General features: G+C 52.7%; 1 protein-coding gene across 3 annotated transcripts in view; it reads left to right on the forward strand.

Moving 5' to 3' along the window:
* NDST1 (N-deacetylase and N-sulfotransferase 1) overlaps positions 1-15,903 on the forward strand; it is a 63,127-nt gene that overhangs the window by 40,003 nt on the left and 7,221 nt on the right. For all 3 annotated transcript variants that reach the window (XM_032395264.1, XM_032395267.1, XM_032395266.1), the window contains exons 4-13: positions 2,479-2,566; positions 3,739-3,893; positions 4,560-4,745; positions 6,475-6,603; positions 7,413-7,595; positions 8,535-8,631; positions 9,861-9,984; positions 12,088-12,262; positions 14,494-14,664; positions 15,327-15,436. In XM_032395264.1, the coding sequence (XP_032251155.1) occupies positions 2,479-2,566; positions 3,739-3,893; positions 4,560-4,745; positions 6,475-6,603; positions 7,413-7,595; positions 8,535-8,631; positions 9,861-9,984; positions 12,088-12,262; positions 14,494-14,664; positions 15,327-15,436 (1,418 nt within the window). The remainder of the gene's footprint in view (positions 1-2,478; positions 2,567-3,738; positions 3,894-4,559; positions 4,746-6,474; positions 6,604-7,412; positions 7,596-8,534; positions 8,632-9,860; positions 9,985-12,087; positions 12,263-14,493; positions 14,665-15,326; positions 15,437-15,903) is intronic.

Here is a 15,903-nt window from a genome sequence, read left to right on the forward strand (position 1 = left end):
ACACAGGCATATTTTCACTGAGGTCTGTATAAATAGTGGAATGCATGTGTTTATTTCAAAAAGTGTTTACCAAACTAAACTGCATATAAAAGCATTTTGCAGACCATGAAATTTTACACACATGCATCACTACTAAAGAGAAGACCATTAAGCAAGCTTTAAAATGCGCTTTTCATCTAGTCTCTATTTTACTCAAAGTTCTTTGCAAAGCAAACGACATCACTAGTGTAAGTGGGGAAATCAGTGCTGGTTGCCATAAATAGAGGGCAGGCACAACAGTGGATCCAAGGAAAACAAAACCAGGGGATTAAATTCTACAGAGATCGTGCTGCCTGATGACCCTGTTCTCCCTTAGGAGATTAGCAAGCGTTAGAACATATTAGCACCAAATCCAGACTTCGCTTTGATGTTCAGATGGCAAAAGAGACTTCTAAGAGGAGTGCTTTCCTCCCAAGTGAGTCCAGTTGTGGGCGCTGTGTTCCCTGTCCTCCTGAAGTCACTGTTGGGGTTGGCCCTGGGGCCTGGGAGGGAGGCCGTGGGGCAGGAGTGAACACTCTACTCTTCCTTACACCGCCAGAGGAGAAGAGCACAGCAGATGGTGCTGGGGGGCAGGCACCGTGTGGGGAGTCAAGACCCATTTGACCCTAAATTGACTGGAACCCGTGGGCAAGTCCCTTCCCACGTCTGAGCCTCAGGGGTGAACCGACAAGAGGGGCGGATGGGAAGTTTACAGGTGCCCCCATCCCCCGGGGGGTGGATTACAGAGGGGCCTGTGCAAATGGGCCAGGCTTTGAGCCCTCCCAGCTCCCATCTCGTGGGGCAGGGCTGTGTTGCTTGGATCTGCTTTACACATTGTGTTTGCTCCTGAGATTTCACCTCCTCAAGGGCTGTCCTGTTGAAAGCAAGTGTTAAGATGATTCCTGTTGAGGCTTTCCAGCTCTGAGGCCATAACCTACTTCTGACAAAGCAGATCGCTCTGTTTTCTACTGAGGGCGCTCCTCCGCTCTCTCCTGCTCTGACCTTAGTGTTGGCTGCCTGTCCAGGTGAGTCCCTGAGACTGGTTCAGGGTTGATCCCACAGGGAGACCAGGCTACCAGGTCTGGTAGCCTGGTCCCCTCATGAGCCCTGAGGTTGCCCTGCTTGCTTCTTATTTTCCCCACTTCTACAGCGAGAGGGATGAGAGCAGTTTGGGGCTGTTTCTGTCAAAGAATAGTAATAGCGACACCCTCTTCCGCGCACTCAGCTCCATGCACACTGCCCAGTGCTTCGCCGGGCAGGGTCCCACTGGCCTTAAACATCCTTGCGAGTCTGAAGGGGCAGAGGTTTTCTCCCTCCCCGTCCCTTCATCCCAAGCACAGGCTACAGCTAAGCCTTTCTGAGACACGAATGTCGCCTCGTTCACTCGGACGGTGCCAGCTTGTACAGCTTAAATCACATGGACGGCAGCTGCTTATTCAGGGCGTGGCAAATCCAGCCTCTGTGCTTAGCCCTTTCTGTGTATGGCCTCGGCGGATCCTCGTAGCAGCCCCATGAGGCCGCTGTATCGTAAGTCCCATTTCACAGAGAAGGCCACTGAGGCTCAGAGAGGTGACGTGACTTGCCCAAGGCCACACAGCTATAGAGCAAGCGTGTCTGTCAGGTAGTGCCTGGCCTGGTGAGATGCTGGGGGTGGCCCCAGGAGGGCCAGGACTGTCTGTTTGCAAAGTGGTCGGACAGCAGGCTCCCGCAGGTGTCTTAGCAGCCCTGTGTGCTGAGTGCGGGCGGGGTGTGGGGCAGGGGGACCTGATGGGATCCCGACTCCAGAGCACAAGCGTGTGTTTGTTCTGCAAGCGTTAGCCTCCCTTTGTTGGCTTGCCCAGCATGGGGTGTGCTGTGCACGGGGACATCGCATGGCTGGGGACGCAGTACGTCTTTGGAAAAGTCATGATCCTGTGACATCAGCCTTGCGCTCAGCGGGAGAGGCCCTCCACATTTGACAGACGAAGATCCGAGGCTCACAGTGGCAGTGACCACGGACACAGCCCTGCCACCATTTTACATTACTTACCAAAATGTCGGGCACTTTGACATGCAGGGTCTCATTCAGTCATCCCAGGAGAAATTATTATCTCCATCTCACACTTGGGGACCCTGAGGCCTAGGGCAGTCACAAAGCTTTCTCGAGGGCACATAGCAGAGCCGGGCTGACATCAGGTCTTCTCTGGCCAGAGGCCCGGGGCAGGTGGCAGCTCAGGGCTGGCTTCGTGGGTGTGGGACCCTGTGTTCGGAAGGGGCCTGTACAAGGTTAGTGCTCTGCCATGGCCTTCTTGATACTTTAAATAATTTTGGAGCAAGGGTCCCACATTTTCATTTTTTGCTGGGCCCTACAAGCTTTGCAGCTGGTCCTGCAACAGTATGATCTTTCTGGGCCCTCAGTGGGAAGAACAGGGAGTTCCCAGCTTCCCCCTCACCCGCTTCTTCCTCCTCTGCCTATCCTAGGCCCTGTTTGATACGCAAAATGAACTACGCACACACATCCCAAACTTCACCTTCAACCTGGGCTACTCAGGGAAATTCTTCCACACAGGTAAGTGGGCCTGGCTCTGCCCCCACGAGCAACTTCCAGGGGCCCTCGGCATCTGGATCTGTGGAGAGCTGTGCCACGGGGGCAGCAGGTGGGCTGATGGGCCCACAGTAGGGCCACATTTCACCCTGGTGGCCTCCCCACTGATCCAGCAGCCCACAGAGCAGTCAGCCCCAGGCGGAGGGCATCTGGGGGCAGCAATAAGACGACAACATCCCTCACTCATCCCTCCCTGTCCTTCAGGCTGTGCTGTCTTTGGGGACATCTTCTCCCTCTTGTCTCCCCCTCTCCTCTATCTTTTAAAATTATTTGTCCTATGTCTGCTTAAAAAAGTAATTGGTTGAATCTTAAGAACATCATAGAAATATATAGCATAGAAAGTGAGAATGCCCTCCAATTGTTCCTGCCCCGGAGATGGCCATTGCCATTTCATTTTCAAGTCTTAAGGGTCGAGGTTGAGGGTGTAGGTTGCATGGTTCATGCCTTCCCTCCTCTTTTGGGCTCTTCCAAGTTCCTCAAATGCTGTCCTTCTGGGCCAAGCAAGAGGGAAAGACCCCTGAGCCATCATCCGTAGTCAAGGTTCCCTGTAGGTGCCTTCTGCTTGGGCTACAGTGTGGAGAGCCTCTCTTGAATTCTAGGAAAAACCCTAACACTCTGCAATTCTGGGGGGAAAGTCTGCAGCATGGTCCCAAAGCCAAATAGGAGCAATACTGGGCCGTCTGAATGCATTTTTCATATTCTCGGCCCTCAGCATTTCAGGGGTAGTTTGAGTCATAGCGTGAGACAGGAGTAGACATCCTGTATATATACCAAGAGCTTCTCAGATCATTAAGTAAAAGACAAATGACAAATGGTCCAATACGCAAACAGGAAACAGATCAGAGCAGGCCTGTCAGAGCTGGGAGAAACCCTTGGGACCGCGGATTGCACACATGGGGCCCAAGGGCCCAGAGAGGAGAAGGACTTGGCCAAAGTCACCGCTTGAGTGAAGGCCCCACTCTGGACTGGAAGGCAGGGCGCTGGCCCGGGGCGCTGTCTGCTCCCACCCGGTGGCTCTGGAACTCTCCGAGCAGCTCCTGGGTGGGCTGCGGCTGCGCGCTCCCACCCCCGGCCACCAGCCCCCGTTGGAGAGCCTCATGGTGGCCGGGCTGAGCGGGCCCGCACTCTGGCTGCAGGTACTGATGCTGAGGACGCTGGGGATGATCTGCTGCTGTCATACGTGAAGGAGTTCTGGTGGTTCCCCCACATGTGGAGCCACATGCAGCCCCACCTTTTCCACAACCAGTCGGTGTTGGCCGAGCAGATGGCTCTGAACAAGAAGTTCGCTGTCGTGAGTAAGATTCCCTACAGGGCGGAGCTGGGGGGCCGGGGGCTGGGGGGTCCGGCCTGCTGGCCTCTCACTGCTGTTTTGTAGTTCTGACAGCATTTTATTAGTATCTTTACAGCCACTGTCTCTCTGAAGCCTCGCAAAGACCCCAGGAGGTGGTTATCGATACTCTCCCTTTTAGATAAGACACCGAAGCGCAGGGAGCCCACAGCAGCTAGGAGGAGGTCCAGCCAGGACTTAAATCCAGACCAGTTTATTTCCTGAGCCCAAGCTCTATCTTCAGGTCGGAGTGGGAGGCTCAGGAAAGCTGGAGCTGGTACTTGGGGAAGAGGGGATGAGGCCCAGGTACGGGCTCAGCCTGGGCCCACCAGCCAATCAGAGGCCGAGACAGGCAGGAAGAGCCCCTGTCCTTGCTCCTCACTCCAGGGTGCAGGAGGGCATGAACTCTGGGCTGAGAGTTAGGAGTCCCCCAGCTTGGTCAGTCTCGAGACTTGGGGCCCATCCCTTTCCGTCCCTGGGCCTCAGCTTTCCCATTTGTACCATGAGGGCATGGACCCACTGCCCTGCCATTCTAGCCTCTTGATTCCTCTCTCCCGTTCTACGAAGGGGAAATGAGACCCTGTGGGGAAGGAACCCGTGCTCACCCAGGCCTGGTCCTCTTCTCCCCAGGAGCACGGCATCCCCACAGACATGGGCTATGCGGTGGCCCCCCACCACTCGGGTGTGTATCCCGTGCATGTGCAGCTGTACGAGGCCTGGAAGCAGGTGTGGAGCATCCGCGTGACCAGCACGGAGGAGTACCCCCACCTGAAGCCAGCCCGCTACCGCCGCGGCTTTATCCACAACGGCATCATGGTGAGTGGGCCCCACAGCCTGTGAGGTGGATGTGCACACACCGTCTGGGGAAGCGTGGCTTGCGTGCTCGGGCTAGGGGCTGCAGGCCAGGCTCTGCTGCCCCCCTCTGGCATCCAGCCTTTCCATCCCAGGGAAGGTAGGCTGCTGGTCCGGCCCTTTCCTGAGCTCCTTTTTAGCGTTCGTGATGGGATCAGGGGCTGAACATTTTTTTAAAGGGGCCTCTGGTGAGGACTGGGAGGGTGAGGCCTCTGTCTCATTCATTTGCTTATTGAAACATTTTTAATGAGCTTCTACAGTGTGTCTGCCCCTGTTCTAGGCACTGGGGACAGAAGTATACAGAACCAACGAGGGTCCCTGCCCTTGTAGACCTGACATTCTAGTGGCAGGAGACAGTGTGCTCACAAATGTGTGACATATGTAACATATGGCCAGATGGTGTGGTGATGGGGCCATGGAGAAGAGTCAAGCAGGGAAAGGAGATTGGGAGTGCCAGAGGAGAGGAGAAGCTATTTTAAATAAGGTGATTAAGAAGGGCCTTCGTAGGAATGAGCCATGCTGCTATATGAGGAAAAGCTTTAAAGCAGCAGAGAAAGCAAGTGCAAAGGCCCTGTGGTAGGCAGACTTTGTGCTAGGTGTGTTTGAGGACCAACTAGGAGGCCAGTCTGGCTGGAGGGGAGTAAGTGAGGGGGACATGAGGTCAGGGGGTGATGGGCCAGATCATGTAGGGCCACAGAAAGCCATTGGATGGACGTTAGCTTTTCTCTGAAATGGGAAGTTTTTGCATGGAGTGCTATTAGGATCAGATTCATATTTTTAAAAAGATTTCTCTTGTTCTGGCTGCTGTGAGTTGCAGAGACTGCAGGGAACAAAGGGGGAGGCAGGGAGACCAGTTGGGAGGCCACTTTAATATTCCAGATGAGAGAGTGGTGGTTCCATCAGGGTGCAATTTTTGGGATATGATCAGATTCTGGACTTACTTAGAAGGTCAAGCCAACAGGATCAACTAGTGATTGGAGGGTAGGGTGTGGGGGAGAGAGATGAGTCAGGATGACTCCTGGGTTTTTGGCCTGAGCCACTGGAAGGATAAATTGTTGACAGTCCAGATGGGGCATGTGTGGGAAGGCCAGATTTATGCTTTCATCTGTCCATCCATCTGTCCATCCAACCATCCATCCATCCATCCATCCTTCCCTCCTTTCTCCTTCCCTCCCTCCCTCCACTGGCCTCCTCTATACCAGGCATTCATATTCTCTCTGGGGATGAGGTGGTAACCAGAAAAGCAAGTTCCCTGCTCTCTTGGAGTGCAGTTTTATGAAAGGAGACAGAGAATCAACAGTTAAGCCAGCATGTGACTGGGAGAACTCCCAGGCAGGTTCTAACGCTGTGAGGGGGTTGCGAGGGTGACTTGGAGGACTGCTTTGCAGAAGGTCAGGGACCTTTGCTGGGCAAACATTCTCACTTGCCTATCTCTGTTACTTTGGGGCCTGCTCATTTCGTTACAGGGAATAGCAGCAAAGTTTGTGAAATGGCAAGGGCCCGTGGGCTCACTTGAGGGAATGTCGCAGGCTGCAGAAGGTCACAAGGGGAGAAGACCCCCAAGAGTGGGGGCTGTGTAGTCACACAAGAGGCTGCCCTTCTGAGGAGACACCCTGGCTGTTCTCCTGAGGGAGGGTCTTCTACCGCCGTCCATGCCTGGAGATGCCATAGCTCTCCCCTGCCCCATCCCCAGGTCCTCCCGCGGCAGACGTGCGGCCTCTTCACACACACCATCTTCTACAATGAGTACCCTGGTGGCTCCAGCGAGCTGGACAAGATCATCAATGGCGGCGAGCTCTTCCTCACTGTGCTCCTCAATCCTGTGAGTGCTCATAGCCCTGGGCTGGGGGTGAGGGGCCGCTGCCGGACAGCCTGTCTGCAGCCAGGGCTGGCTTTCCTGGGCCTGGGGAGGAGGGGGCGGCCGCCGGTATGAGGGCCGGGAGCGGGGCAACCCGCTGTGCCCCCCTGGCTCTGGCCCTGCTCTGCTCTGTGACCTTGGGAAGAGAATCCGAGTTGTCTTTCCTTTTTCCTTTCAGAATCTTGTACTTCAGTGCAATGGTGTGAGCATTTTGGTCTGTGTTCTCTTTCCAGTCTTTGTGTGTGTGTGTAAATATATGGATGTTATGTACTAACATACATAGTAAATCATTAATCTATAAGCTATATATGTATATATACATATATTTTGAAATACATATATTTTAAACTATTCATCTGAGCTTTCTGGCCCTCTCTTTCCTTATCTGTAAAATGGCAATTATCACCCATGCTTTAATACCATTAAGTAGATATCCGGTGGTGGTGGTATTCAGCTTTACGGGATAACCGAGCCCTCCTTGTCTTCCATGAACACCCCACCAAGAAAATACAGAAGAACACCCAAACGACTGCGCAGTAGGTCAGCCTCCCATTTCAGGGTTGTGATAGTTGGTGGTCAGTCAGACGTGGCTTCACCTGACTGTGCCTAGGCCAAGTCACACAGCAAGTTTGCTGACGGCCCCAGTGAACCTTGGACTGGTCATAGAGTGACTCTGCAAAGCTGCGGCAAGACCAGAAGAGTCCCAAGTGGGGTGGAGGGTGAGGGCTCAGATGCTGACCGGCCCCACCCCCCGCCTCCCTCCCCTGGAGCAGATTAGCATCTTCATGACGCACCTGTCCAACTATGGGAACGACCGCCTGGGCCTGTACACCTTCAAGCACCTGGTGCGCTTCCTGCATTCCTGGACCAACCTGCGGCTGCAGACGCTGCCCCCCGTGCAGCTGGCCCAGAAGTACTTCCAGATCTTCTCCGAGGAGAAGGACCCGCTCTGGCAGGTGGGTGGGTGGGTGCCGTGGTGCAGACATGGGATGTCCCAGACACACGGCGGATGTGGGCTTGGCCCTCACACCCTCATAGTCCCTCTTGAGTGCAAACCAGCACGGGCACACTCGCTTGTTGTCACACGCGCATGTATGTACACACTGCCCACGCAGATGTGCACGCGTGCACACTCACACACACCTTCCGAAAAAGCATTACAAGACTGTAAGTGAGCAGGGTGTAGATCAAGTGCAGATCCATGCAACTGCCTGGCCTGGTTGGACTCTTAGTCCTTTATACCCCTTCTCACGCTAGAAGGCTCTGTACCACCGGAGAGGGGACTGATGGGAGGTCTTGGGGGGCAGTTCTTGAGGAAGTCTTCCCCTGGGGGCTGTCAAAATCTGGAAACAGAAGCTAAGCTGGAATGGAAGCAGTCTCATAGTTCAGACCAGGGGTCCACAAGCCCCAGCTCATGGGCCAAATCTGGCCTGCAGTCTGTTTTTGTAAATAAAGTTTTATTGAAACGCATCCACACTTATTCTTGTATGTACTGTTTAGGGCTGCTTTCATGCTACGACAACAGAGTTGAGTAGTTGTGACAGAGACCAGGTAGTACTCCAGCCTAAAATAGTCACTAAGCACTTACCAAAGATTTACTAACCTCTCCAGAGAAAGCTTGCTGACCCCTGGTTCCGACACAGCTCATCCAGTTAATTCAACAAGTGCTCGTGAGCTGCTATTGAGTGCCAAGCCCCGGGCTGAGCGTTTTGCTAGGACTGATTGGAACTGGTCGCTGCCTGCTAGCAGCGCAGTGTCCTGAGGTGGGGATGTGACAAGGACACACGTAGTTACTGTACCTGGCAGTGCTGTAAGAGCTGCATATCCATGTGCAATGAGAGTCTGTTCATTGGGTTTTGGGCCACCCCCTAACATTCCTTCCACTGTTGTTTTAGGACCCGTGTGAGGACAAACGCCACAAAGACATCTGGTCCAAGGAGAAGACGTGTGACCGCTTCCCAAAGCTCCTCATCATTGGCCCCCAGAAAACAGGCAGGTCTTTCCGCTCTTGACCAGCGTCCCCCACTGCCACGGAATTCGGTGTCTCAGCCACGGAATTCTGGGGACCACCTTGCCCTGGCTCCACTCCCCAGTAATCTGCCCCCCTCTTTCCCAGGAAGTGAGAGTGAAGTTGGGATGAACATGAACTGCCTATCAGTATGGAAATGGGGAGGGGGTGGAGGGTGGGTGTAGAATTTTCCTATCTGTCCTGAACCACACCTCAGGGAGCTCTGTTTCTGGGGGCCTCTGAGTCTAAGGCAGAGAAGCCCAGATCAGCTATTCTGCACATTTGAGCAGTGCCAGGAAAAACTGGTTCAGTGCAGAGGGGACTGCAATCAATGAGTCATGTTTGCCAGGGGTACAAGAGGGAGGAGCGGTGATATGCTTGCTAAGTATTTGCCATCCACACACACTGTGAACCATGAATGGCTATGCCCATTTTACAGATAAAAAACTTGAGGCTCAGAGAAGTGAAGTGACCTCCCCTGACACATTCAGTTAGGAAATGACAGGTCTAGGTCTTGAACCCTTATCTCTCTGACCCCCAAAGCTTATATTATACTCTTCAGGAAACTAAACTCTATAGTCTCCTTCTCTTCCAAGACGTCTCATTATAGCATACAAACCATAGACTCACACACAGGAGAGGAATGAACTCTCTAAAGGAGGGGCTGGGTCCTGTCCTGTCAAGTAGGACAGAGTGTGAGTGGGGAAGGGTGCCCAGAAGGAGAAGGCATTTGAGCCAAATCTCTTAGCCCTTCACGAATTTCACATCAATAGACTGCAGGGTCTGGAGCTCCCTTTTCTTTGAGCTCCTCCCATGTGTCAGAGGACAGAGGCCCAGACCTGGAAACCATCTAGTTCTGGGATTATGAGAAGACACCAGTGAACTGGGCATGGCTGCTAGAGTACAGTACATGGGTGGGAAGGATTCCGAGGCCAAGTTCTTGTTTCGTGTTCAGGATGCCATGATAGGTTAGTGATGTCTACAGTGGATGCGGGAGTTGGGGTGCCCACACGCATGCCCTGTATTTGCTGTCCTGGCTTTCATAAAATTCTTTGGATTGCACAGATACAGAAACTAAGCCCCAGAGAAGGCAAGGGACTTGCCCAGGATCTCCCAGTGAGTCATGGAGAGCTGGAGTCAGAACCCAGGATCCCAGACTCCATGTTTGTGTTCGGGGCCGGGCCCTGGTCTCAGCTGCCTTCCATCCCTGCAGGCACCACGGCCCTCTACCTGTTCCTGGGCATGCACCCGGACCTCAGCAGCAACTACCCCAGCTCAGAGACCTTTGAGGAGATCCAGTTCTTTAATGGCCACAACTATCACAAAGGCATCGACTGGTGAGTGGCCCTTTCTGTCCAGAGCTGGATGGGAGCTTGCTCTCATGGAGTCTGCCCCAGAGGAGGTCTGCTCTGCTCACAGTAGGAAGCAGCTGGCCCTTGCTCACACACAGCTGAAGTTCCTGTAAACAGGGACAAAGCTCAGTGACCCTTGCGTCATGATGTTGGAGCCTTATCACAGGCAGGACACTTGAAGAGGAAGCCCTTTGCCCCTTTCGTCACCACCTGGGGTCAGAGACTGCTAGAAGTGGGAGCCAGCACCTCCCTTGCTTGCAGGAAAACCACCTGAGTCCCAGAGGAGCACAGGGACTTGCCCAAGGTCCCAAGAATTGGGGACAGAGCAGTGGCTAAACTCCAAGTGTTCTGACCCCGAGAGCTGCTGAACTTTGCTTGCCTGATTGCGGAGCAGGAGGTGTTCTTGCGAGCCCTTCAGAGGCGGCTTGCTGGCCTTTGGGGACTTGCCTGGGCAGGTGGTGGAAATTGCAGCTTCCCTCCAGAACCTGTCACCAGACGTTAAGGCGGCGGCGGGGGGGGGGGGGGGTGGCCTTCGTGGGGATAGTTTTATGCTCCAATTATGTCAATTGGCATCTTTCTCTACTATTTGCCTTTTCTTTCCCTATACATGTATTACTCTTGTTTATTATTTTCATGTCAGTGGTTTCCCTGGGTGGAGAGATTATGGCCATTCTTCTGTTTATTTGTTTTCTTTCCGTACTTTTTTTTCTTTCTCTTTTGTCTGTCTATTGTCTGCCTACCCCTCGCTGCCCACCTGTCTCTATCTCTAATATGTGTACTATCTCTTGTCTAAAACCCACTGTAGCCAGATGTGTCACCGGAAGTCACCTTCTCTCAGGTTTTAGGGAGGTAATATGGTGCGACACCATACATTTAACAATACTTCCAGCAGGGTCTGGGGCAGCACCCCATCAGCAAGTACCCCAGTAGCAAATACATGCGTTAATATGTCTATAGCAAAGTCTGTGAATATTTACACTAAGATTAATAAGTCGGGTTTTGCTGCCAAATGGCTTTGCTATAAACTTGAGGGGAAAAGCTTCTATTTTCAGAGCTTTCTCCATTTAGGTGTTACAAACAATGGCCTGTGGGTGTACAGATGCTATTTCATAAAGAAAATTCAGAAATACACTTGAAACTAATACAACACTGTATGTTGACTAACTAGAATTTAAAATATAATAAATAAGAAAAAAATGAATAAAATTCAGAAATAGGAGAGAGCTAGCAATTCCTCAGCCCCATTCCCAAGATTTTGATTTTGTAGGTAGGTGTAGGGTGGGGCGAGGAATCTCAGAAGCCCCACCTCCCTGGAGTAACCCTGTCTCCCAGGATATAGTAGGGATCCTACACCCTCACCTAAGGTGGGCCTATGGGCTTTGATTCCCATGAGCCCCTGAAGTTGTACCTCTATTTTGTATGAGTAGGTGCCTGTGGGAGGCTCTGGAGCGTTCATTTAGCTTCCTGAGGTGTCCTCCATCCAGAGCTGGTCCCAGAGGGCTGGCATGGACGTCCCTGTGGGTGGGACATGGGAGGTTCCTCTGGAAAGCCATCAGCTGACCCACGTGAAGCCTGGGAGGGGTGTGGCTGACTCCCCCTCTCTCTGTCTCCTGGCCCGTGGTGACATCCTAGAAAGTGCCATCCTCGGCCAGGAAAGAAACCCTGTACTCGGGAGGCAGCAGAGGGCGTCCCTCGGGTCCATGCTGTTTCTTCCCGGGTCGAAGGTGTCCCAGTTCTCCTCCTAGAGGCAGTGAGTTAAGGCCCTGTCACTTTAACTGGGAACATCTTATTTAGGGTTCAAAGACACACACCCCCATCCCATGCCTTATAACCCATATCACTTCCATAAGTCTTCCTATCCTCCTGACTCCAAGGTCCCCCCTGAAAAGGAATGATTCAACAAAGGGAGACTGCCTGGTGGCCATCCATCCATCTAGAATCCCTGCCAGAAGCAGGTCCTTGGGATCAGTGTGCCTGCTTGCTTTCTGAAGTTCTACCCCCAGCGACCCTCACCCTCCCATGCTGCATTCCTCAGGACCCCTTCTCATGAGTCTTGCCTGTGAGCTCTTCTCTCTGGGCTTCCTGCAGGTACATGGAGTTCTTCCCTATCCCCTCCAACACCACCTCCGACTTTTACTTTGAGAAAAGCGCCAACTACTTTGATTCGGAAGTGGCGCCCCGGCGGGCAGCTGCTCTGTTACCCAAGGCCAAGGTCCTGACCATCCTCATCAACCCAGCGGACCGGGCCTATTCCTGGTACCAGGTGAGCCGCGGCTGGAGTGGAGCCCTGGGTAGGGGCATGGGGCTCTGTCCGTCGCTCAGCTACTCATACGTTCATTCGACAGATATTTACTAAGCACCTACTATGTGCCGGCCCTAAGCTAGGCTTCTGGAATGCGGTGGTGGGTAAGAATAGAGTCTCAGCTCCACAGGGCTTCTAGCTTATTGGAGGAGACAGGCAGAAATCGACATTGCATCCCAGCCAACAATTACCTGCCCACCCTGCTAGCTTCACTGGGGGTCCCGCCTCTGATTCTGACACCAACAAGAGGTGGAAGGTGGTTCCACCTGGATGAAAGGGAGATTTGGTGAACAGTGATCATACTAACTGGTCTCCTCGCTGGACACTGGGTGGGGTGGGGGTGGGGATTCAGAGAAGGATAAGATATAAGACTCCGCATTCATAGTAGAGGATGCAAACACCTGATCAGGTAAAGAAGTTACCTGACTGTTGTCTATGGTAGAGAAGGTATGACTCCTAATCCCCACTCGACTATGTAAGAACTAGAACTTTCTTTAACTTCAGTGACCTGACTTAATTTCTTCTGAGCACTAGGCTTACAGAACAGCCCTAGGCCTTTTGGGAGGTTTCCTCCCCTGCCTGCCAATCTTCCTGGGATTCTGATCCAGTGCCAGGGTGTGGGGGGTAGCTCGTCCCTAGCTGGTCTAGGAAGACCTTCTCAGGTCTGGCCACTTTCAGCAGCTCCCTGCCACCCTCTGAGCCTGTCACTTCCTCTCTGGGGCCTCACTGCCTCTGCAGTGCCGGGGGGGTGCTGGGTACAGACCCTACTTGCTCTCTGGTCCGCACAGACTGCCCCTTCCCTCCCTGCCCGCCCGGAGCTGCGTGTGAGCCTCAGTGCGGATGTGGAGGCTCAAGAGAGTGTGACCCCTGGTGGGCAGGTTCCTGGTCTCTGGATGCTGATGGCCCATGGCATTATTGTAGGTGGTTCAAACATGGCATTTCCCCCTTTCTGATTCTTTTCCTATCCTGTCTTAGTCTGCTCGAGGAGCTGTAACACAGTATTCATGGACTGGGGCTTAAACAACAGGAGTTTATTTCTTATAGTGCTGGAGGCTAGAAGTACAGGATCAAGATGCCAGCAGATTTGGTTCCTGATGAGATCACTCTTCCTGGCTTTTAAACAGTCACCTTCTCACTGTGTCCTCACAAAGCAGAGAGGAAGAGAGAGCGAGCGAGAGCGGGAGCACCCACTCTCTCTGGTGTCACTTCTTATAAGGGCACTAACCTCATCATGGTGGCCCCACCCTCCTGACCTCATCTACCCACAATTACCTCCCCAAGGCCCCACCTCCAAATACCATCATATTGTGGGTTAGGACTTCAACATAGGAATTTTGGGGAGGGGACACAAACACTCAGTCCATAACACCTTCTGATTTCTATAAAGGACAAATTCTCAGTTTAGTGTAAATGGCTCTTAAGTCCTTTCTAACATTGCTAAGCTCTGTTTTCAACAAAGAGAGTGCAAGCTTTGGGCTCAGGGCCTATAGCAGACATTGTGTCTGGCTGGCATTTGAGAACATTGCTTTATTTTTATTGCATTTATGAATGATTACCTTCTGTATGTGACAACTGATTCGGGTCTTCTGCTTACAGAGGCAATAGTGAGTTTTATTTTGAAATAGTTTTTTTTTTTTTTTTTTTTTTTAAAGATTTTATTTATTTATTTGACAGAGAGAGACACAGTGAGAGAGGGAACACAAGCAGGGGGAGTGGGAGAGGGAGAAGCAGGCTCCCCACGGAGCAGGGAGCCCGATGCGGGGCTCAATCCCAGGACCCTGGGACCGTGACCTGAGCCGAAGGCAGACGCTTAACGACTGAGCCACCCAGGTGCCCTATTTTGAAATAGTTTTATGTGAATAAGAAAGACGAGTCAGTGTAAATCAAAGTGTGTGGACCTCGGCACATACAGGTGGCTTGTGGATATGGGAGACATCGGAGAGATGACAGGCAGATGACCAACATTTGGAAACTCTGATCTAGTCTCACTCCTGTCTTGCAAAGATGGAAAAACTAGGGCTCTGAGAGGCCATGACTCCCCAAAGTCAAAGAGCAGTGGGAGGCAGAGCCGGGACTTGAACCCAGGGCTGCTGGTCGCAGCCAGGGTCTTCGGGCCACTTCACAGCTGCTGAAGAGAGCCTCTTCCTTTGTGCCCCCCATGGGGCGCACTGAACCTCTCCCCTTGCCTGCAGCACCAGCGAGCCCATGATGACCCAGTGGCCCTGAAGTACACCTTCCACGAGGTGATCACGGCTGGGCCCGACGCGTCCTTGAAGCTGCGGGCCCTTCAGAACCGCTGCCTGGTCCCCGGCTGGTATGCCACCCACATTGAGCGCTGGCTCAGCGCCTTTCACGCCAACCAGGTAGCTGCCGGTCCCTGGCCCTTGGGAGGGCACTCACAGTTCTGGCTTGGGGCAGCTAGCAGAGAGCCTTGAATCTCTTTCGTCAGCCGTGGGGCCCGAAAGGTCCTCATTGGCGAGCCAGACCTTTGGGGGCTTCGAAAGTTTCATTCTTGTTTATCCCAAGGCTGATGTGTGAAAATTCCCTAAGCCCTTGTCCTGTCATCAGGCTCTGTGTCCCTAAGGGGATCCCAAAAGCCCTGGGGTAGGCTATCTTCCTGGGAGGGGTGTGGTGATGTAGGGAGAGCCTGGTCAGAGAGGTAAGCAGGGCCAGATCACATGAGGCATTTAGGGAAACCCTTGGAGGGTTGAGGCAGGAGAGTGATGTTGGGCCAGAGGCTTAGAGGGAGGCAGAGAGGGATATGGTAGGGTTGTGAGGGGCAGGCAGGAGTGGAGCGATAGCTTCATCTCTAGGAGAGGGAAGCTGGTAGAGGGCAGGGAGTCGGACTGCAGAAGCCTGAGGCACAGGGACACCTGCCGCTCGGAAGTGGAAGAGGAGGTAGAGACTATACCGTGAAGAGTGCCCAGTTTGTAACCATGGCTGGTGACCAGGAGACTGGGAACCTGTTTGCCCCTGGAGGAAACACAGGTTCAGATCATCCTTCTCCGTTTTCTCTTTCCTCCAGATTCTGGTCTTGGATGGCAAACTGCTGCGAACAGAACCTGCCAAAGTGATGGACACGGTGCAGAAGTTCCTTGGGGTGACCAACACTATTGACTACCACAAAACCTTGGCGTGAGTGTTGCCTTGGCTTTTCAGCAGGGTGATTTTCTGAGCAGGCACCTGGACCAAAAAGCCAAAGGCTTGAATGATTATGGAAGAGACACAGATACATTAGAGTTAGAAAGTGTGCATATTCCTGATGGCCGTTTAGCAGAAAAGCTGATATTAATATGATTGGAATCATATTAATAAAGGTTATCAACTCAAGGAAAAAGGAGGTGGTGAATATGTCCTACTGTGGTCAGTCCCAGCCCTGGGCTTTTCTTTTCAGTCTGTGCTGAACATTTTCAGAACCTTTTATTAAAGTAAGTTAGACTAACATTAAGCAGCCCTAGTTCCCACAAAGGTTTCTTAGCATTAGATCACGATTTGAATATAATTTCAGGAAAAGGAAACTTCAGATATTGCCGATGGTTTATAATCCCACTCACTCAGAGCCTGGTACAAGTGCACTGAGAATGGCCTCCCAAGACGGGTAG

This window comes from Phoca vitulina, unplaced genomic scaffold (assembly GCF_004348235.1).
Source record: "Phoca vitulina isolate PV1807 unplaced genomic scaffold, GSC_HSeal_1.0 scaffold83, whole genome shotgun sequence".
Taxonomy (NCBI): domain Eukaryota; kingdom Metazoa; phylum Chordata; class Mammalia; order Carnivora; family Phocidae; genus Phoca; species Phoca vitulina.